Genomic DNA, 22,792 nt, shown 5'->3' with positions numbered 1-22,792 from the left:
TCATACACATCAGTATTTATAAAATCTACCTTGTTCTTCACGGTTTTCTATTATATGAATATACTGTACTTAAGTCTCTTAGGAGACGTAATAATAGTTTGGCTGTTTCTAGTCATTTGCTGTTAACAAAGAAATGCTATTTGGAGCATCATTCTACTTTCATGTTTGAACATCATGTTCTCACATATAGTGGTAGAAGATGTTTCTAGAAGTGGAATTGAAAGAGCATAAATATTTAAATATTCAGCTGATATTGCAGTATTTCCCACTGACATTGGCTTTTTTCCCCTAGCATCATTCTACTGAACTTTGGAGTTTGTCTAGCTGAAAGATAGGAAAAAATGTCTTCTTTATTTGGGGGTTTAATTTTTTCTACTTTAGAATATGTGCAGTTTTTTTTTTTTTTAATGTAAATAAAATTATCTGCACATGGTACAAAATTATAGTGGTTAAAAGCTTTCCACCTCCTTTTTCCAGTTGTGCCAGTTGTTGTTGGAGTGATTGACCATTCATAATTACTTTTGTTACCCTTTCTGACATATGTTGTGTATCTACAAGAAGTTCAAGCAGTTACAAATTCGTGTGTATATTAGATCTACAAAATGATGACATACTGTTTTATACCTTGCTTTTATACTTAATATGTTTCGGGAATAAGTCTATGTCAATATATGGAGGTTTTCTTTCCGGCCTCCTTCTCTTTTTTATTTAAAAATACTGTTGCATTCGTGGTATGTCAATTCCCCCTATGTTTTTTTTTGTAATTTCTTAGCCAGTTCCTTGTAGATGTGAGACTTTGGGTTGTTTCCAGTGTTTTTGTTGTCTTTAAAAAGTTGCTTTATTTTTTAGACAGTAAACAGCACTTAATAACTGTGTGGCTGTTAACCGTCTAGCAGCTGAAATCTACTGTCCCTCGTGCAGAATGGGAGACAGGTTCACATTTCCTTATCTGAAACATTTGAGGCCAGATCTGTCTTGGAATTGGGGTTAGTTTGGAATTGTAAAGTATTTTTTTTTTAATATGAACCCCCGTCAGGTGCTCGGCAGCACTCTATTCAAAGACAAGTGTTTATTCAGAAAAAGAAAATACTATCAGTAGCCTTACTTAGATGAGGTCAGGTTTTGCTTCAAAACACATTATCAGAAAACTTTGTTTTCAGAGATTTTTGGATGTTCCAACTGTGGATAAAGGCTTGTGAACTTGTAATAGTACCTACATCAGATGGTTGCTATGAGATCAAATGAATTAATAGATGGAAAGTATTTGGGACAGTACCAGGCACATACTGAGGGCTTAGTAAGTATAAATATAGTTCAGCTTTGTTTTACTTTCTTTTTCCAGCTTTATTGAGATATAATTAATATATAATGTTGTTTACTCTTGATTTTTAATTGTGAATGAAAATGAGTATCTTTTCATAAGTTATTAATTCATTCTATTTCTTTTTCTATTGATCTCTGTCTATTCCTGCTTTTTCTGCTGGAACATTGACTGACTTACTGATGCATAAGAATTCTTATGACACCACTATTTTAAGGAAATAAGCCTTTTCTATTTCCTTAATGATTGATGATGATCCTTTTCCATGCTTCTTTTGGTATCAGTATAGTTTCTTTGATGTACTGTCACATTTCTTTGCTCATTTTTAATTGAGTTGCTTATTTTCTCATTGAACTTTAAGAGTTCTTTATTTCCGATACAAGTATTGTATCAGACATTTATTGCAGATATTTTCTGAGTGTGGTTTGTTTTTGCTTTCTCTTAACAGTGTTTTTTGCAGGGCAGAAGTTAGTTGTTTTGATCAAGTCCCATTTTATCAAGTATTTCTTTTATGACAATAGAGTACACTCTCCTCCCTAGGCATCCCCTTCGTTGGACAACTCTAGTTAATCTTTAATGCTGTTGCTTATCAGTCCTTCTAGTTTCTATGAATTGAATGATGTCTATAGATTTAATAAGTTTGTTCCCTCTTTGCCTGACAGCCATGCAGATATTAAGAGGCAGTTTCCCATGTAACAGTGACACACCTCTCCCCCTGCCCCCAGGTTAAACTTTTCTGGTTACCTCAACTGCATTTCATGGGTAATGGTCTCCAAAACCACTTTTCTGTGATCTGTACAGTCTCCTTAGAAGTCAAAGATTTTGTTTAAATATAGACATCTGCATATCATGTGATACTCATTGCACTCTGTCCAGCATTAAGATTTTTAGCTTCATCTCATCTGGACTTCTATTAATATGGGTTAAGATGGTTTATCTAGTATTTACATTTTCAGCAGCCACCACTAGAGGTAGTGTAATACATTAGAATTTGATATGGTTATTTTTGTAAGGTCAATTGGTCATTGGTTCAGTTGGCAACATTTGTTGTCATTGGCATTTCTGGGCTGCCTTTTCTTCATCTGTATAATGCTGGATTTGGTGAACAGTGAAAGATATCTTCACTTTCTTCTAAGAAGGGTGAAGGTAGTATATATGCTGTTTGTATAGAGACTAGCATACAGTTAACACAGATGTGTGTGTGTGTATATCCAACTTCAGTAACATAAGTTCATAGCTAGTCTCCATTTTTTTCACCACCTACTCCCTTTCACCAGCGGATTATGTTGAAGCAAACTGACACTGAATTTCCTACGTAAATATAATTCTTTAACAGCTCAGCACTCCAAAAAAGATAGCTGTAATATCATTGTTACAGTTTAAGGTAATTAATATGTGCCTTTGTTAATTTTTACTTTTAAGGCTTTTAAGTAGACTGTAGACAGTGTACAATTCAAGTGGTATGGAACACTTCCCCCTTACCCTTCGTTCATCCTTTTTTCCTAAGATCAGCCTTATCTGTACATAATATAGACTTGCCTTATTATTTTTAACAGCTACATAGTATTCAGATATGTGGCTGTATGCAATCAGGAAACAATGTTGTAGTGAGTTTCCTTGTTACTTATGTTATTCATACTCATGGAAAGTTACTTGTAGAGTAAATAAAACTGTGTGCTTCAGAGTCAGTTTATTTCTCACATGTACATTTTTAATTTTAAAAAGTATTGCCAAATTGCTCTCTGTAATCATTGTACTAATACACTCCTACAGAAATGTAGTTTTAATATTTTTATTGCTCTGCAGTATTTGTTTTAATAGATCACTCTGTTGATTGTACTGTTAATGTATATTTATATTTCCTGGTTTTGGATTGATGTTTTAAGTGTACTTCTATTATGTTGAACCATGTGGAATTGCTAATACTTGATTTAAAAGTGGAAGTTTCATATGGTTAAGTTTAATAAGCTGTTCAGTGCATGTATACCTATATTCCTGTTAGATAAGTACTTTGAAATGGAATTGCTGGGTCATAGGATAATAGGACCACTGATAAAATGTGGTCCACTGGAAAAAGCAATGGCAAACCACTTCAGTATTCTTGCCTTGAGAACCCCATGAACAGCATGAAAAAATTAAAAGATAGGACACTGAAAGATGAACTCCCCAAGTTGGTAGGTGCCCAATATGCTACTGGAGATCAGTGGAGAAATAACTCCAGAATGAAGAGAAGGAGCCAAAGCAAACACAGCATTCAGTTGTGGATGTGACTGGTGATGGAAGCAAGGTCCAATGCTGTAAATATTGCATAGGAACCTGGAATGTTAGGTTCGTGAATCAAGGCAAATTGGAAGTGGTCAAACAGGAGATGGCAAGAGTGAACGTTGACATTTTAGGAATCAGTGAACTAAAATGGACTGGAATGAGTGAATTTAACTCAGATAACTATTATATCTACTACTGTGGGCAAGAATCCCTTAGAAGAAACGGAGTAGCCATCATAGTCAGTGAGAGTCCAAAATGTAGTACTTGGATGCAATCGCAGAAACGACAGAATGATCTCTGTTTGTTTCCAAGGCAAACCCAGTATCACAGTAATCCAAGTGTATTCCCCGACCAGTAACGCTGAAGAAGCTGAACGGTTCTGTGAAGACCTATAAGACCTCCAAGAACAAACACCCAAAAAAGATGTCCTTTTCATTATAGGGGACTGGAACAAAAGTAGGAAGTCAGGAAAACCTGGAGTAACAGGCAAATTTGGCCTTAGAGTACAGAATGAAGCAGGACAAAGACTAATAGAGTTTTGCCAAGAGAACACACTGGTCATAGCAAACACCCTCTTCCAACAACACAAGAGAAGACTCTACACATGGACATCACCAGACGGTCAGCACCAATATCAGATTGATTATATTCTTTGCAGCCAAAGATGGAGAAGCTCTGTACAGTCAGCAAAAACAAGACTGGGAGCTGACTGTGGCTCAGATCATGAACTCCTTATTGCCAAATTCAGACTTAAATTGAAGAAAGTAGGGAAAACCACTAGACCATTCAGGTATGACCTAAATAAATTCCCTTATAGATTCAAGGGATTAGGTCTGATAGAGTGCCTGATGAACTATGGACAGAGGTTCGTGACATTGTACAGGAGACAGGGATCAAGACCATCTCCAAGAAAAAGAAATGCAAAAAAGCAAAATGGTTTTCTGAGATGGCCTTACAAATAGCTGTGAAAAGAAGAGAAGGGAAAAGCAGAGGAAAAAAGGAAAGATATACCCATTTGAATGCAGAGATCCAAAGAATAGCAAGGAGAGATAAGAAAGCCTTCCTCAGTGATCAGTGCGAAGAAATAGAGGAAAACAATAGAATGAGAAAGACGAGCGAGCTCTTCAAGAATATTAGCGATACCAAGGGAACATTTCATGCAAAGATGGGCTCAACAAAGGACAGAAATGGTGTGGACCTAACAGAAGCAGAAGATATTAAGCAGGGGTGGCAAGAATACACAGAAGAACTATACAAAAAAGATCTTCATAACCAGATAATCACAATGGTGTGATCACTCACCTAGAGCTCACATCTTGGAATGTGAAGTCAGGTGGGCCTTAGGAAGCATCACTACGAACAAAGCTAGTGGAGGTGATGGAATTCCAGTTGAGCTATTTCAAACCCTGAAAGATGATGCTGTGAAAGTGCTGCACTCAAATGCCAGCAAAATTGGAAAACTCAGCAGTGGCCACAGAACTGGAAAAGGTCAGTTTTCATTCCAATCCCAAAGAAAGGCAATGCCAAAGAATGCTCAGACTACTGCACAATTGCACTCATTTGACACGCTAGTAAAGTATTGCTCAAAATTCTCCAAGCCAGGCTTCAACAGTGCTTGAACTGTTCCAGATGTTTAAACTGGTTTTAGAAAAGGCAGAGGAACCAGAGATCAAATTGCCAGCATCCGTTGGATCATCGAAAAAGCAAGGGAGTTCCAGAAAAACATCTACTTCTGCTTTATTGACTATGCTAAAGCCTTTGACTGTGTGGATCACAACAAACTGTGGAAAATTCTCAAAGAGATTCAAATACCAGACCACCTGAGCTGCCTCTTGAGAAATCTCTGTGCAGGTCAGGAAGCAACAGTTAGAACTGGACATGGAACAACAGACTGGTTCCAAATAAGGAAAGGAGTACGTCAAGGCTGTATATTGTCACCCTGCTTATTTAACTTATGTGCAGAGTACATCAAGAGAAACACTGGACTGGATGAAGCACAAGCTGGAATCAAGATTGCTGGGAGAAATATCAGTAGCCTCAGATACGCAGATGACACCACCCTTAGGGCAGAAAGCAAAGAAGAACTAAAGAGCCTCTTGATGAAAGTGAAATAAGAGAGTGAAAAAGTTGGCTTAAAGCTCCACATTCAGAAAGCTAAGATCATGGCATCTGGTCCCATCACTTCATGGGAAATAGATAGTGAAACAGTGTCAGACTTTATTTTTTGGGGTTCCAAAATCACTGCAGATGGTGACTGCAGCCGTGAAATTAAAAGATTGCTTGCTCCTTGGAAGAAAAATTATGACCAATTTAGACAGCATATTAAAAAGTAGAGACGTTACTTTGCCAACAAAATTCCGTCTAGTCAAGGCTATGGTTTTTCCAATAGTCATGTACGCATGTGAAAGTTGGACCATAAAGAAAGCTGAGCACCGAAGAATTGATGCTTTTGAACTGTGGTGCTGGAGAAGATTTGAGAGTCCCTTGGACGGCAGGGAGATCAAACCAGTCCATCCTAAAGGAAATCAGTCCTGAATATTCATTGGAAGGACTGATGTTGAAGCTGAAACTACAATACTTTGGCCACCTCATGAGAAGACTTGACTTGTTGGAAAAGACCCTTGTGCTGGGAGGGATTTGGGGCAGGAGGAGAAAGGGACAACAGAGGATGAGATGACTGGATGGCATCACCGACTCGATGGGCATGAGTTTGAGTAAACTCCGGGATTTGGTGATGGACAGGGAAGTCTGGCGTGCTGCAGTCCATGGATTACAGAGTCGGACACGACTGAGCAACTGAACTGAATTAACTGCGGATAACTGTTAAATTTAGCTTTTGTAGGTAATGCCAGAGTGGTGGTTCCCTGTTTTGCTATGACCAGTTGAAGTTGCTTTACATTCTCCAAAATACTTGGCATTGTGAATTTTAACTCTTGGTGGTTGTGCAGTAGCATCTCATTATGGTTTTAATTTGCATCTTCCTAATAAGTAATGAATTAAATGTCTTTTAATATATTTTATATGTTTGTTGAATTTTTTTTTTAAAATCAAGGGGCTGATCAAATTGCTTGATCATTTTTCTGTTTTTTATTTTTATTTGATATCTTATTGTTGAGTTGTAGGCATTGTAATTCCCCTGCCCCACTAGTATGGGTAGTTCTCTTAAAAAGCATTGTAGTTTTTAATCTTTTCTTTTTTTGTGGTGGCAGCGGGTGGGGGGGCACATTGCAGCATACAGGATCCTGGACTGGGAGGAAATTCCCTAAACAGTGTTTTTTTATTTTTATTTTTTTAATTGGAGTGTAATTGCCTTACAGTGCTGTGTTAGTTTCTGCTATACAACACAGGGAATCAGCCATGTGTATACATACACCCGCTCCCTCTTGAAGCTCCCACCCGACCCCGTGTGTCACCCTCTAGGTCGTCCCAGAGCTCTGAGCTGAGGCCCTGTGCTGTCCAGCAGCCTCACCCTAGGCGTCTGTGTCACAGGTGGTGTGTGTGAGCGCTGCTCCCTCAGTGTGTCCTGCCCTCCCCTCCCTGTTCTGTGTCCACATGGCCGTTCTCCATGTCTGCCCAGCAGTTTCTACCATGTTTGCCCTCTATTTCTGCCATTTGTTTAGATTCCATATATATGCATTAATTATGATATTTTTCTTTTTCTGACTACTCTTTATAAAACTGACTTTACGGTATATGTATCTTTCTGAATTATGATACTCTCAGAGTATATGCCCAGTAGTGGGATTGCTGCATCATATGGTAGTTTTATTTTTCGTTTTTTAAGGAACCTCCATACGATTCTCCTGGAGAATGCAATGGCACCCCACTCCAGTACTTCTTGCCTGGAAAATCCCATGGACAGAGCCTGGTAGGCTGCAGTCCATGGGGTCGTGAAGAGTCAGACACAACTGAGCGACTTCACGTTCACTTTTCACTTTCACGCATTGGAGAAGGAAATGGCAGCCCACTCCAGCGTTCTTGCCTGGAGAATCCCAGGGACGGGGGAGCCTGGTGGGCTGCCGTCTATGGGGTCGCATAGAGTCGGACACGACTGAAGCGACTTAGCAGCAGCCGCAGCAGCAGCCTGTTCTCCATAGTGGCTGTATCAGTTACATTCCCACCTACTGTGCAAGAGCGTTCCCTTTTGTCCACACCTTCTCCAGCATTTATTCTTTGTAGATTTTTTGATGATGCCCATTCTGGTCATTATGGTTTTGATTTGCATTTCTCTTATAATGAGTGATGTGGGGCATCTTTTCACGTGTTTGATGATGGTGCATCTTCTTTGGAGAAATTTTAAAATGTGGGGCACTTCACAAATTTGCATGTCATCCTTGTGCAGAGGCCATGCCAATCTCTGTATCACTCCAGTTTTAGTATATATGCTGCCAGAGTGAGCACGTTAGTGGTTTTTTAATGGACATTTAATTTTGGTGAAATTTCTTTTGCTTTATGGTTGAAGATAAATGATGTTTCAGAATGTGTTATTTAATAATCTTTCCCATAGACATATGAAGTTCTACAATTAACATATACTGATTTCCCAAAGATATTTTGCTCCTTTCCTTGTCCTTTATCAGTTAAAAAATATATTTAGGAGTGTCTGAAAACTTGCTAAAATTATAGATACTCTCCCTGAAAACTGTGTGCACAGACAATATTTTCACACAGTTTCACAAGATATGCGGAAACCATGAGATCATTCATAAACCTCTAATCAAACCTCCCTTCCTGCTTTTTTAAGTATTCCAGCATTCACTTCATCCATGGAAGCCTTAAATTGTCCCCCTTGAGTATTTTCCTTTATAAAACCATGTATACTCACATTATTGTAAGGACTGGTGTGTTTTTATTTTAAAAGAAATCCTCTATTTCCTTTCAAAATTAAGAATCTTAAGGAAATAGTAGACATTTAATTAAACTTCTGTGTAAGTTTGCTAACTGTCTTTTAGATAAGCAGAATGAAGCTTAGAGAGGAAATATGAGTTGCCAAATTTTTACACATCTAATTACTGTCTTAGGTGTGTGGTTCAATACCATCTTTATCAAATTCCAGATTCCATGTAGTCTGTGTTACTATGCTAAATTCCCTCCCTCATATGCTACCTAATATATAAAAGACTGGGTACCTACATAGTGATGCTAAAATCTAGTGATATTAAAAGGCATTTATTAAGTTTCTTTGAAGATGGTCGTAGGCTAAGTCTTCTTCTGAAAACTTTCTCCATAATCCAGTCTTCACCCTCTAGGCTAAGGAAGAACAGTAGGCCTTAGAATGTAGTTTTGGATTAGTTCCTTGAAGCTGATAGACACAGGGTCCTAAGGAAATATTGATGAACATACAGGTTAAATTCCACTAAGAAATGTCTCACTAAAAGGTTGTTAAAAATATACTCTCTATTTTGGCAGAGTTGTTACAATAGTTAATAATAGTTTGCATTTGTGTGGTGCTCTTTAACCTGCAAGTATCCTTAGTTACATTATCATCTTTTATCTGTTCAAATTGTCCTTGAGACAGATTTTATTAGCTCATCTTTTCAGATGAAGAAATTGTCCCCACTTCTTAGGGTGACTTACCCAAGGTCATTTTAGCCAGTAAGTGGCAGAGCTGGCACTTACCCATTTAACTCCTAAACTTTATCTTTGCTAGAAATGCATTTCTGTTTACAGGTTTAGCTTAAAACAGAGTTAATACTTTCTCTGTTTGAAAAAAAAAAAAAGTTGAGGGTGTGTACTAGGTTGGACATTTGAATAAAAATAGATGAATATGCCTTCTTGTTGAGGTGGTGTGGGTGAACCCTGTTGGCATATGCAAAAGAGTTTAGCCATATAAGAACTGGAAATAAGGAAGATTTCCAAATAGAAATGTTACAGAAGCCCTAAAATTGTCTCAGTACAAGCCATTTTAAAAGAAAGAAAAAAGAAAAACAGCCCAATTTTTACTCCCTTTCTCCCTGCCTTGATGTTTTGAGATATAACTTGAATTTATCTGACAGGGAAGCTGGGGTCTGTTTGAGGAGGAAGGATAGTTGAAAGTAATTGCTCTTATGCATTTTAGGACAGGATAGCCTTGCTCTGTCTTCTGAAGGTATAGTTGAGAGTATTTGTTGAAGACCTAAATGGTGAAGGACTGTAGAAAGTATTCCGTTTATACATTAGAATACTGTTGTAGAAAACTTAGATAGCTTTTCTTGTGCAGAACTCTTTGCTGATTTACTTAGCTTTTATCTAGGTAATGTATTTCATAAATTTAAAAATTACATAGTATACTTTTATAATTCATCTGTAAGATTATGCCATGTAATTGAATACATGAATAAATTATATTTGCTAGTGACAAAACTTTTAGTGACAGTACTTCATTCTGTAGGGCTCTTTACTACTCTTTGCACTTGAATATATAAAGGTATGCTCACAGCAGAGTTAGATTTACATGTGAAAGGCAGCCCGTGAGAATACTCTGATTTTAGGGGAAATGGGAGTGGTAAGTAAAACTTGAAGTAGTAATTTTTAAAAACATGAATAATAAAGTATATTGTTATAAAACTTTTTTTTGTCAAAAGGATGTTTTTACATAGAACAATTAGAAATAGCTTAAATAAATTTTGTGACATTAAGACAATGCTGTGCAGCTATAAAAATGGTGTGGTATATTTGATGACATCTCATACACATCTTTGTAGTTAAGCATACAAAGCATTCCCGTAGGCATTGTTAGCAAATAAGTCCATTAATAATGCTGTAAAGTAGTATGGGTCAGTTGCTTCCCTTCTGAACAGAGGAAGAAATTGAAACCCTCAGGAAAATCCCTAAGTTAAGGGTCTTCTCTGAGCCCTACACAAGTCTCCAGATTCAGCTACTAGTGCTCTTTCCACTTGTTACAAAAGCAGTGGTATCATTTCTTAAGGTTTGTTGTTTTTTTTTTTAAGGTTTGGTTTTAAACTTGGCTTTGTTTCAGCCCCTTTTAAGAATGTATCAGATGTCAGAGTCAGCTATTAATTGTTAGCTTTTCAGTATTTTATGCTTAGTGAAATGATACTTCTGAGATTATGAAAACTATAGTTCCTTGCCTTTGGCTGGGAAGTATCTAAGAATAAAGCACGTATACCTGTAAATTAGATGCCTTCTAGAAGTAAGTAAATATAAATTACATTTACAGTTATTGAGTAGCATTAAAAATTGTATAGTGAATTCATGTAAAGCATCCCTTTGCTTGTATTTGATGGTTTGTTAATTGAGATTTGTAAAGGACTTTTATAAATGTAGGTTTTTTTGTTTTGTAACATCATTAATTTATCATAAATATTGAACCTGGGTTTTTCTGCCAACAAGTGCTTGGAGAATTAATTGTAATACCAGTTTGAATTACATTTCCATCTCTTATTTAGAAAGATTAAAAAAATATTTCTAATGTCAAAATTAAAGACAACAGAAATGGATTCCCCAGCTATAAAATAAATAGGCAATTCATGATTTACCACTGGCTGATATGGATAAATAAGGGCTTCCCTGGTGGCTCAGTGGTAAAGAATCTGCCTGTAGTGCAGAAGACACAGGAGGCCCTGGGTTCGATCTCTGGGTCGGGATGATTCCCCTGAAAGATTGCATGGCAGTCCACTGCAGTATTCTTGCCTGAAGAATCCCATGGACAGAGGAGCCTGACAGGCTACAGTCCATAGGGTACGAGTCGGATACGACTGAAGTGACTGAGCCTGCAACAGGATATGGATAAATAACCACTGTAGCCATGAAACTTAGGCATCAGAGGCATTGTTTAAAAAAAAAGCGTTGAAATTATATGGCTTTTACGATTAAAAGAAGGAATGAAAAGCATAGTTGACTACAGAAACCTGAATCTGGAACAGGTTTCTAGACAGACCTGACAGGCCATATGGTCAACTCTACTCCAGAGAAATAGGCACTGCCAGAATGTCTTTATTAATTGTGTTACATTGTTTAGGTTCTACTAAATAATTTTTAGTTTATGCATTTTTATTTGAAAAATCCATTGTACCTCTGAGAAGGTTTGACTATGTGTATGTCATTCTGAATTGATTCTGTTATTTAACACTGCTGAAATCTCTTAAGTTGAGGGTAACAATTTTAAGGGACTTGGATGCCTAGAGAGAGGTCACTAGAAGACATGAGAGCTATATACTGAAAAGGTAGAAGGATAAATTGTCAGATACATAAACATTTATTTTTTCCACAATTTAAAATTACTGCAATTATTTCAGAATTAAATGACTTCTATTAATTAACCAGATGTCCCTTTTATTAACTTTTACATTGATACCACTCATATTTTTATCCTTTGACCTATTTTTCATTTTTATAGATAAAGTGGAGAACTTTAGTGAAGAACATGAAAAGAATAGTCATCATATTTACAAAAATGCTGAAGACAGTACTAAGAAACACAATGCAGAAACTACAGTGGCTTCTGGATACAAAGCTGATGAAATCAAGGAAAATGATACTTGGAATTCCCAAGTTGGAAAAAGGTCAGAATCGCCATCAGAAACATCGTCAATCAAGGGATCTGTAAGAACTGGTTTATATGAATGGGATAATGATTTTGAAGATAGCAGATCCGAAGATTGTATTTTAAATCTGGATAGTGATCCTCTTTTGGAGATGAAGGATGAGGATTTTAAAAATCGGTTGGAAAATCTAAATGAAGCCATTGAGGAAGACATGATGCAAAGTGTTCTTAGGCCAAGCAACTGTAGGACGTACTGTAGGGCCAATAAAGCAAAATCCTCACAAGGAGCATCAAATTTTGATAAGCTAATGGACGGCACCAGTCAGGCCTTAGCCAAAGCAAACAGTGAATCAAGTAAAGATGGCCTGAATCAGGCAAAGAAAGGCAGTGTAAGTTGTGGGACCAGTTTTAGAGGGACGGTTGGACGGACTAGAGATTATACTGTTTTACATCCATCTTGCTTGTCAGTTTGTAATGTTACCATACAGGATACTATGGAACGCAGCATGGATGAGTTCACTGCTTCAACTCCTGCAGATTTGGGAGAAGCTGGCCGGCTAAGAAAAAAAGCAGATATTGCAACATCTAAGACCACTACTAGATTTCGACCTAGTAATACTAAATCTAAAAAGGATGTTAAACTTGAATTTTTTGGTTTTGAAGATCATGATGAGACAGGAGGTGATGAGGGAGGTTCTGGGAGTTCTAACTACAAAATTAAGTATTTTGGCTTTGATGATCTCAGTGAAAGTGAAGATGATGAAGATGATGACTGTCAAGTGGAAAGAAAGACAAGCAAAAAAAGAACTAAAACAGCTCCATCACCCTCCTTGCAGCCTCCTCCAGAAAGCAATGATAATTCCCAGGACAGTCAGTCTAGTAGTAATAATGCAGGTAAGACTAAAAAATTAAAAGTAAATGTATTTTTCAGGCTTAAATAATAGCTACTTAGTTTTCTCCTGGATAGCTTGTAACTTGTTACTACATTTAATTTTAACAGAAATACCTATTCAGTGCCAAAGATTACCTTATCGAAAGATACAGCATTTTAAATGTAAATAAAGTCCCACCTTGTAAGGAACCAATTTGTAAATTGAGGAGTCTTCATATTTGTGTTTTAATTCTGCCATTAGCACTTGAGAATTTTAAAATTGTGTATATTTGTGTGTACACAGAGATATCAAACATCTTGATGTTTTAGCTTTGAAAAACTAAACCCAATGGAGAGAGAAGGATAGACTTTGGTTATATAGAATTGTATTGATATTAGATGGTTGAAATGAGGGAAATACCTTAAATTTATAAAATAAGGATCACCCTCGTAAGTTGACTTAATAAAATTGAAAGATGCTAGCTAAATGTTTTTACATTCTTATCAGTGAAATTAATTTGTCCCTTAGGATAGTAGGACTCGTAATGACTTGAGGAGTTGATAGTCTCCACTGAAAGACAAAAGAAATAGGTTAGCCTCGCTATGAGTAAGTCACTACTTGTCAAGAACATTATGATGTGAATTGACTGTTGAGTGAGGAAGAAAGAGTATGTGAAAGCCTTTGCGATACAGGGGCTTTATTTATTTTTCTTATGTTGGTTTACTTGTTAAAGCTTTTGCCCTTTTAGGGTCATGGAACAAGAATCATGGTGAGTTAGCGCTATCATAGTGTTTCTATGTATAGATTCTCTCATAGAGTATGTCATACTTGAGACTGCTTACCATTTTGCTTCGGTTGACCTAAAAATAATTTTGCTAGATTAAAATCATTCTTCTTTTCAAAACTAGAATTAAACAGGAGTACCCCCTAGCAGCCTGCCTTACTCCCCACTGGAAAAAATAAGACTATTTTCAGAATTCATCCCATGTTGTCTTGAATCACTTCTGAAGAAATGAAGTCTGCTGCATTTTTGCTAGTCACGTGAGCTATGACTGGGCAGACAGCTTTTACATTTGCTTTCTCAGGAGGATGATTAGTAACTGCATACTGAAACCTGTACTCCTGACCTGTTAGCTTCTGTGTTAACCTTGATGGCAAGTTATCCTAAATCATTAGACTCCCTTTCAGAAACGTCAGGTTGATACCAAATAACGTTTAAAAATTAGAGACCATTTGATTGATATATTCAAAGTTGGAATCTAAGTCTTCATACAGTGTTTGAAACAGCAAACAGTTTTAAGAGTTAGGATAGAGAAAAGTGTCCCATCTTTTTTCCCCCTCTTTTTTTTTGTTTAGGGTAGGGAAAAAATACAACCATTTGGAATCTAATCCTTTGGTTGGTTTTCGTGAGAATGCCACAGACCATTGAACTACATTGTACTAGGTCGTTCTGTATCTTTTGCCAAGGATAGCTATATCCTTTTTTTTTTTTTAATGTGGCTTCTGTAGATATTAGGCATTCCTTGAAGGCCAACATGATTCAGTGTACTTTAATTCTAGAAAAATGTTACAGGTACATACCACTTGTTGGTGTGTGCATGTGTGTATTTTAAACTAGACTGCCGGTTTTAATGTTGATAGGAAACGAGCAGTTATATGAACGTTGAAGAACAAATTATTCTGGAAAAGAATTGATTTTGCTGATAAAATTGGAGCACATACACTGCAACTAAGTTTCTGATTTTCTTCTAGAGTAGGGAGTGAGTATGGGAGAGTGAGAATATCATCATTGGAGTATTTTGTCAGCTATGTGTTGTTTTTATCTTTTCTTCCCCACAGTATGCTTCTTTCTCCTCATAATGTTCATAGGTTGTCTGGTAGATGATTTGAAATAATACAAAGCTAGCTAGTTTTGATTACCATTTCAGAAAACTTGGATTTTACAGAGGACTTGCCTGGTGTGCCTGAAAGTGTGAAGAAGCCTCCAAATAAACAAGGAGATAAATCAAAGGAAAATACCAGAAAGATTTTTAGTGGCCCCAAACGGGTAAGTAAAGCCCTATCAGTGATTTGTATTATTTGTTGTTGGAGGGCTTAACTCTTAATTTTCTAATTTAAAAATTACCAACAAACATCATGGCAATATAATTTTGTCTTTCAAAGGCTATATGGAAGTCATTTTGTAAAAGCATTGTAACCATGTTTTTAAGTGTGATAAAACACACATAACATACTCTTTATTATATGCAAGTATACAATTCAGTGACATTAACCATTAACAAATAGCTCCATTAAATGATAACTCCACCTTGACCTGCCCAACCCCTGGAAAATACTATTTTTCTTTCTGTCTCTGTAAGTTCCCCTCTTCTAGGTAGCTCATGTAAGTGGAGTCACACAATGTTTGTCTATTTGTGTCTGGCTTATTTCACTAAGCATTTGTCATCAAGGTGTTCCATCCCTGTTGTAGGGATATATCATGTATCAGGATGTTGTTTGTTTCTTATGGCTGAATAATATTACAGTATATGTGTATACCACATTTTGTTTATTTACTCATCTGTAGATGGACACTTGGGTGGTTCTCACTTTTTGGCTGTTTGGAGTCCCTGCTTTCAATTGATTTGGATATTTAGGAATGGAATTTTTAGGACATATGGTAGGTCTGTGTCTTTTTTTTTTTTTAATATTTATTTATCGGGTTGTGCTGGGTCCTGTATTGCGGTGTGAACTTTAGTTGTGGCAAGCAGGGGCTACTGCCTAGTTGCAGTGTACACATTTCTCATTGGAGCAGCTTTTCTTGTGGAGCACATGGTCTAGAACGTTCAGGCTTCAGTAGTTGTGTCATGTGGGCTTAGTTGTTGTGGCACTTGGACCACAAGTAGTTGTCCCACAGCATGTAGGATCTTCATAGACCAGGTATTGAATTTGTGCCTCCTGGCACTGGCAGGCAGATTCTTTACCACTGAGCCACAAGGGAAGCCCAGGTCTATGTTTTACTGCCAGACTTTTCCACCTTGACTGTACCATTTTTATATTCCTAGTAGTGCATAAGTTTCCAATTTTTCCACATCCTTACCAACATGCTATTGTCTGAGTTTTCTGATAATAGCTATCCTAATGTGTGGGAAATAGTATCTCATTGTGGTTTGATTTATATTTTACTAATGATGTTGAGCATCTTTTCATGTACTTACTGGACATTTGTACACCTTTTTAGAGAAATGTCTATTTAGTGCCCAATTTTTAATTAAGTAGTTTGGTTTTTTTGTTGAGTTATAGGAGCTCTTTATATATTAACGCCTCATTAGATACATAATTCGCACATAAATGTTCCTATACTGTGAATTGTCTCTTTACTTTCTTGATAGTGTGCTTTAATATCAGTGAAATCCAATTCATCTTTTTTTCTTTTGTTACCTGCACTTTCGGTGTCATGTTTAAAATCATTGTGAAATTAGATGTCATGTACCTTTTCACGTATGTTTTCTTCTGTGTTTTATAGTTTTAAGTTTTACATTTAGGTCATTGATTTCATTTTGAGTTAATTTTTGTATATAGTGTTAAGGGTAAGTTCATTCTTATGCATTTTATAAGTCTTTTAAATATGGTCCTGCATAGGTATTGAGAATAATTTGCTTGACTTTACCTTTGTATTTAAAAATTCCTTTACTTAAATAGCTTATATAATGTTATGCAGTTTTGTTATTGTAGATTGAACTACTTTTAAGCAACTAAAAAATGAGTGTGTCTATAATATCTGGCCTCATTTTATTTTTAAGTCTTTTACCTCTGAAGAGCCAGATAGGAATCTTTTTAGGGTGATTGTGTTAAAATATACTTTTGTACCCCCATGTGCCCACCTCCCAGCAGGGGGGGGGAAAGTGCTTAATGCTAATTTCAATGGAGCTAACTTGTTCTGGAGCCAGGGGCTATGGTATTAAGGACTGTGGTCCTTAATTCTTAGGTGAGAGTTTGATTTCTAAAATTGTGTATGGCATGTGTTGATTTCTAGTGTGAAAGTTACCACATGTTTTGGTCTCAGGACTACTTTACAGTCTTAAAAATTTTACTGAGAATCCCAAAGTGATTTTGATTATATATGTTATATTTACCAAATAGAAAATGAAAATGTATATCAAAGATACTTAAAATTTGCTTAAAATAATAATCCATTATTAATATAGCATTTTAGTGAGAATTATTTTCTTAAAACAAGAAATGAAATAGATGAGTAGCAGTGTTTTACATTTTTTTGCAAATCTATAAAGTTTGACTTAATAAAAGACAGCTAGATTCTTCAGGATTGTTGTTCTTCAGTCACTAAGTTGTGTCTGACATTTTGTGACCCCATGCTGCAGCATGCCAGGATTCCCTGTCGTTCACTCTCTCCTGAAGTTTGCTCAACTCATGTCCATTGAATCAGTGATGCCATTCAACCATCTATTTTCCTTCACCCCCTTCTCATTCCTGCCCTCAGTCTAATGAGTCGGCTGTTTGCATCAGGTGGCTGAAGTATTGGAGCTTCAGCATCAGTACTTCCAACTAATATTCAGGGTTGATTTCTATTAATATTGACTGGTTTGATCTCTTTGCTATCCAAGGGACTCTAAAGAATCTTCTCTAGCACTAAAATTCGGAAGCATCAATTTTTGCCACTCAGTCTTCTTTATGGTCCAGCTCTCACATCCGTACATTGACACTGGAAAAAACATAGCTTGGATTATTCGGATATTTGTTGGCAAAGTAATGTCTCTGCTTTTTAATAGGCTGTCTAGGTTTGTCACAGCTTTTCTTTCAAGGAGCAAGTGTCTTTTAATTTCATGGCTACAGCCACCATCTGCAATAATTTTGGACCCCAAGAAAATAAAGTCTGTTTCCATTGTTTCCCCATCTATTTGCCATGAAGTGATGGGACTGGATGCCATGATCTTCATTTTTTGAATGTTGAGCTTTAAGCCAACTTTTTCACTCTCTATTTCACCTTCGTCAAGAGGCTTTTTAGTTCCTCTTCGCTTTCTGTGATTAGAGTTGTGTCATCTGTATATCTGAGGTTGTTGATAATGCTCCCAGAAATCTTGATGCCAGTTTGTGACTCAACCAGCCTGGCATTTTGCATGATGTACTCTGTATTGTAAGTTAAATAAGTAGGGTGACAATATACAGCCTTGATGTACTCCTTTCTCAATTGGGAATCAGTCTGTTGTTCCATGTCCAGTTGTAACTGTTGCTTCTTGACATGCATACAGGCTTCTCAGGAGACAGGTAGGTAGGTGGTGTGGTATTCCCATCTCTCTTAAGGACTTTCCACAAGTTTGTTGTGATTCACACAAAGGCTTTAGCATAGTCAGTGAGGCAGAGGTAGATGTTTTTCTGGAATTCCCTTGCTTTTTCTAAGATCTGACAGATGTTAGCAGTTTGATCTCTGGTTCTTTGGGATTAGCAGATGCACACTAATCTATTTAGGATGGATAAACAGCAAGGTTCTACTCTTTAGCACAGGAGACTATATTCAGTACCCCATGATAAACGATAATGGAAAAGAATATGAAAAAGAATGTATATGTATAACTGAGTCACTTTGTTGTACAACAGAAAATAACAGCATTGTAAATCAACTTTACGTCCATAAAAAATTTTTAAGAGACGGCTAGATTCTCATATCCTCTACATTCAGTACTTTTTATTATATTGTTTTAGTTGAAAAGTATGAAGAAATTCTAGCCTAGCAGTATTTTAAGTAGCCTTTTCAGGTAATCATGGACATTCTGCTTTGATACTACATCAAAATGCAACAAGCAGGAGTTACTTAAAGATTAATTGGAGTTTGGAACCTAAAACCATGCCAGTGAACTTTTCATACTGTTACATTAAAATCTATTGGTCTGTCCTGCTTTTGAATGAATCTTTTACACACGAGTGCTTTATAACATCATACACTGGTTTTTTGGAAAATACTGTTTACACTGGTTTATCCCAGCTTTCATATGATGACACACTGTATTATACAGTATCAAAAATATCACTGCCAGACTGAAGCTGTCAAGTTCAAAATAGTAGATCAAAGTTCTCCAAAATTTTAGTTTTTGCTTAAAAGTTGAAATTTTTTTCATTGGAAGAAAATACTTCAGGGAAAACAACTGGCAGTGACAGGCCTACTTTGTTCATTTTTGAGAAAATGTCTGCCTAACACCCAGGTCTATGTAAGCAGTTTTGTCAGTCTTTCAAATAAAGAATGGTGTTCAGATAAAAAGTAGCTAGTTCAGCTTGAAACTTCAGCAGTAAATAGTGTTTTTTCTTTGATACAACCACACTTTGTATGCAACAGAAGTGTTTTAGGTACACTGATTTTTCTCACATAGATCATTAGTGCACTTAAGGGTTACAGTTTAATCAGTAATTTTACCTAATTCATCAAGGGCTTTTTTCTTACGTGACAGTGGCATTTTATTTTGATTGTTTTTTTTTTTTCCTTTGGGATGTAGTTGCTTTATAATGTATGTTAGTTTGAAACTGGCATTTTATTTTATAACTGTGGAGTATGTACCATTGAAGAATATAACTACTTATATACAGTTCAGAGCCCCTACGTTGATTCATGCTAAGACATCAACAGCTTTACCCAGCATTGCTTTTGCACCATCCCTACAGATATCAAGACAGTGAAAAGGGCAGACAACATATTATTTTTCTGAAAGTGGATTTTTCTTTGTAGACACTCTGAAAGTTTCCTGGATCCCTAGAGGTCCATGAACCACAGTTTGAAAACTTCTGATTTATAATATTCTACCTTATTTCCCTCTCCCTCAACTTTTTATTATGAAAAGTTAAAATTTACACAAGATGTGAAAGAAGCAGTGTGATGAATACCATATTCCTCTACCTAGGTTGACCCCTCCAGTTGTTGTAACTACACACAGTCACCTTCCTGTTCCCTCTTCCATGTGTGTGTGTGAGTGCGTGCATTTGCATATGTGTATTACATAACATTTTACCCTGTCTGTTTGAAAGTAAGTTGTGAAGCTGTAGATCACATGCATTTCTCAAGGAAAAGGACAGTCTTCTTACCTGTGTTTATATGATTAGTAATTCTTTGATATAACCTGATGTTCAGTCCATATTCAGTTTTTCTCAACTGTCTCTAAAATGAAACATATGTTTTTCCCCCAAACTGAACTGATTTACTTGTTATGTCTCTTTAATATTGAGCAGTCTCTTCATCTTCTTAAAATTCCCCATGACAGTGATTTTTTTTTTTAAAAGAGCCCAGGATATCTGTCTTGTAGAGTGTTTTCACATTCAGAATTTATCTGATTGTTTCCTGATGATAGAAGTCATTACCCCACTGTATTAAAATGGTATAGTGTCATAGAACACTGGAATTAAGTCTGTATGTTTGATTAGACTGAGGTTAAACATGTTTTGGCAAGAATACCTCAAAAGTAATATTGTGTATGTTGTATCACATTGGAAGCTGTGTAACATCTGGTTATTCTACTTAATATTGACTACCTACTGAACTACTGGATAGATGACTACCTACACAACTATGCAGTTGTGATCACTGGATCCTCAAAAATAAAAGTGTATTTTTCCTTTTATAATTTAGTTAGTAAACTTCTGGGTGTTACTTTGGTGCCATGTGAATATTCTATTCCCCATTAGATTTGGCCAACACAACCATTTCAAGCTATTTCTTGTATCCTTTTGATATAGCCCCATCATCTTTGAGCACTTTTTCTGTTTTCTGCACAGATGATGACCCATAGTTTACTTTCAGTCATGGAATCATTCATTCATCTAAAGATCAGTTCTTTCTGTGGGGATTAGTACTTAGAAACCCAGAACTAAGTGCTGTGTGTATTCATTGCCTCTAGACTCGTTCATTGGATAGAGCTATGAAATACACTGAAAATAAACTGAGTTCATACTGATAGTCTCATTTCAGATTTAACATTTCAGAATTTTGTACTTAGCTTTCTTGGTTTGTTCTATAGCACACATTACTTTTTAAATTATAATACCAGTATTACTATGAACAGCAAATACACTGAAAGAAGTTTATGATTTCTTTCTAGTTCCTTTTGTCTTTAAACTATTTCTTGAAGGATGAAGTGGTAGTAATGTGTTCAAAAGGTTTTTTTTTTTTAACTAATTTTTACTGGAGTTGTTTTATAGTGTTGTGTTTCTGCTGTAGTGTTCGAAAGTTTTGAGGTAATTTTTATTTTGTATGTTTTAATTCAGTATTCGAGTTCATTTGTACTTACTTTCATTTCTTTATCTTAGTTTTAAACTTTATATTGGATTCATTTCTTTGCTACTAGCATGACTTAGGAGGCAGCAGTGTACATGTACTTGACCCAATTATGAAGGTATCTCTCCGGCCTAAAGTAAATCAGGTCATGGAACCAAGTAGGCAGAAGACCTATTTACTGTTGATGGATAATGTCAGAAGAAAATTAAAACAATCGTTATTAGTTTATGAAACCAAAAGAGCTATGAGTTTGAACTCATTTGAAAGATGTAATATAGGTAAAACCCTGTCTTAAAACAGTAGTGCTGATTTAATCCCCAAAGAGGCTTAAGTAAACTTTTTTTTTTAAGTAAACTTTTAATTTCATTTTTAACCTCCTATTGAAAGGTTTGCCCCAAACCCGTTTTAAGTGGAATTGTGTCAGAATTTTTTCACTTAGACATTACTACTGTTTAGGTGGGTTAGTAAGCTTCAAAAATGAGACTTTGATCCTGAGTGTTATAGTACATTAATGAAAAGTAATAACAATGCTTTAGATCCCATGGAAGTTATGTATCCTTATGAAATATCTAAAGAATTTAGAAGTCTACGTCAGCAAGAGAGCAACAAGAAGCTAAGCAGTATAAAATCCTTAGGTCTTAATAAGAAATAGGTCATCCATTTGTGTTCAAGACAGCTAAAGAACTACTTGAATTGTTTAAAAGGAGAGAACCATTGAGAAACAGAAAAAACTGAAATCTAACCTGTTGAGTTTCGATGAGCATAAAGGAATAGAGCAAATAAATGGGGTCAAAGTTTTAAGCATTTATAAATTGAGTGGAAAGAATAGATTTGTTTCCTATATAAGAAATTATGATTCATGTTTTGATGTAAAAAAGCCAAGCTCAGTTCTTCAAGGAGTTTTTATGTAGGTTACCCCCCAGATCTCCAGAGAAAAAGGAAAGGAGGGGTCACTAGGTAGTGGGTGTAGGAGGTGTCCTCAGCAGTTGCTCCATTTCTCTGTTATAAGAGGAATACCCCCTGGTATTCACTGGCATGACTGATAGGTCAATGAGAGTATCTGGGTTTTCTCTAATCTGATTAAAGGCACTAATGACCTCATTTCTGAGTGGTGGAAAGGTGGCCCACGTCTTGCAGTGGCAAATTTTCCTCCTTACCTATCAGGCTTTCTTGGCTGTTGTGGATTGAGTAAATCTTTGTTATGGAGGGTAGCCCTGTACGTTGGAGAATATTTAGCAGCATTTCTGGCCTCTGTCCAACAGATGGCTGGTCCCATTCCTCCCCTACCCCCATGCCCCTGTTTTCAACCAGAACTGTCTTGGACACTACTAAATGTCCTCTGGGGTTCTAAATGGGCCCGCCTGTCATGTATGGCTTGAGAATAAGTTGCAGACTTAATGCTGATTACTCCCAAATACTGGGTTCAGTTCCGCTCAGTCGTGTCTGACTGTTTGCGACCCCATGGACTGCAGCATGCCAGGCTTCCCTGTCCATCACTAACTCCCGGAGCTTGCTCAAACTCATATCTATTGAGTCAGTGATGCCATCCAACCATCTCATCCTCTGTCGTCCCCTTCTCCTCCTGCCTTCAATTT

General features: G+C 36.5%; 1 protein-coding gene and 1 non-coding gene across 4 annotated transcripts in view; one reads left to right on the top strand and one right to left on the bottom strand.

Annotated features, from left to right (window-relative positions):
* The window catches only part of WAPL (WAPL cohesin release factor), a 72,900-nt gene that overhangs the window by 12,523 nt on the left and 37,585 nt on the right, over nucleotides 1-22,792 (top strand). For 2 of the 3 annotated variants that reach the window (XM_043925286.1, XM_043925287.1), the window contains exons 3-4: nucleotides 11,925-12,965; nucleotides 14,872-14,990. In XM_043925286.1, coding sequence (XP_043781221.1) covers nucleotides 11,925-12,965; nucleotides 14,872-14,990 — 1,160 coding nt within the window. The remainder of the gene's footprint in view (nucleotides 1-11,924; nucleotides 12,966-14,871; nucleotides 14,991-22,792) is intronic. The other variant, XM_043925288.1, reaches the window with a different exon arrangement.
* On the bottom strand, nucleotides 7,884-7,987 carry LOC122709722. Its single transcript, XR_006345694.1, has one exon. It is a non-coding gene; the product is annotated as a U6 spliceosomal RNA (small nuclear RNA).

The sequence above is a fragment of the Cervus elaphus genome, chromosome 15 (genome assembly GCF_910594005.1).
Source record: "Cervus elaphus chromosome 15, mCerEla1.1, whole genome shotgun sequence".
Classification (NCBI taxonomy): domain Eukaryota; kingdom Metazoa; phylum Chordata; class Mammalia; order Artiodactyla; family Cervidae; genus Cervus; species Cervus elaphus.
This window is presented reverse-complemented; position numbering and strand designations above follow the sequence as displayed.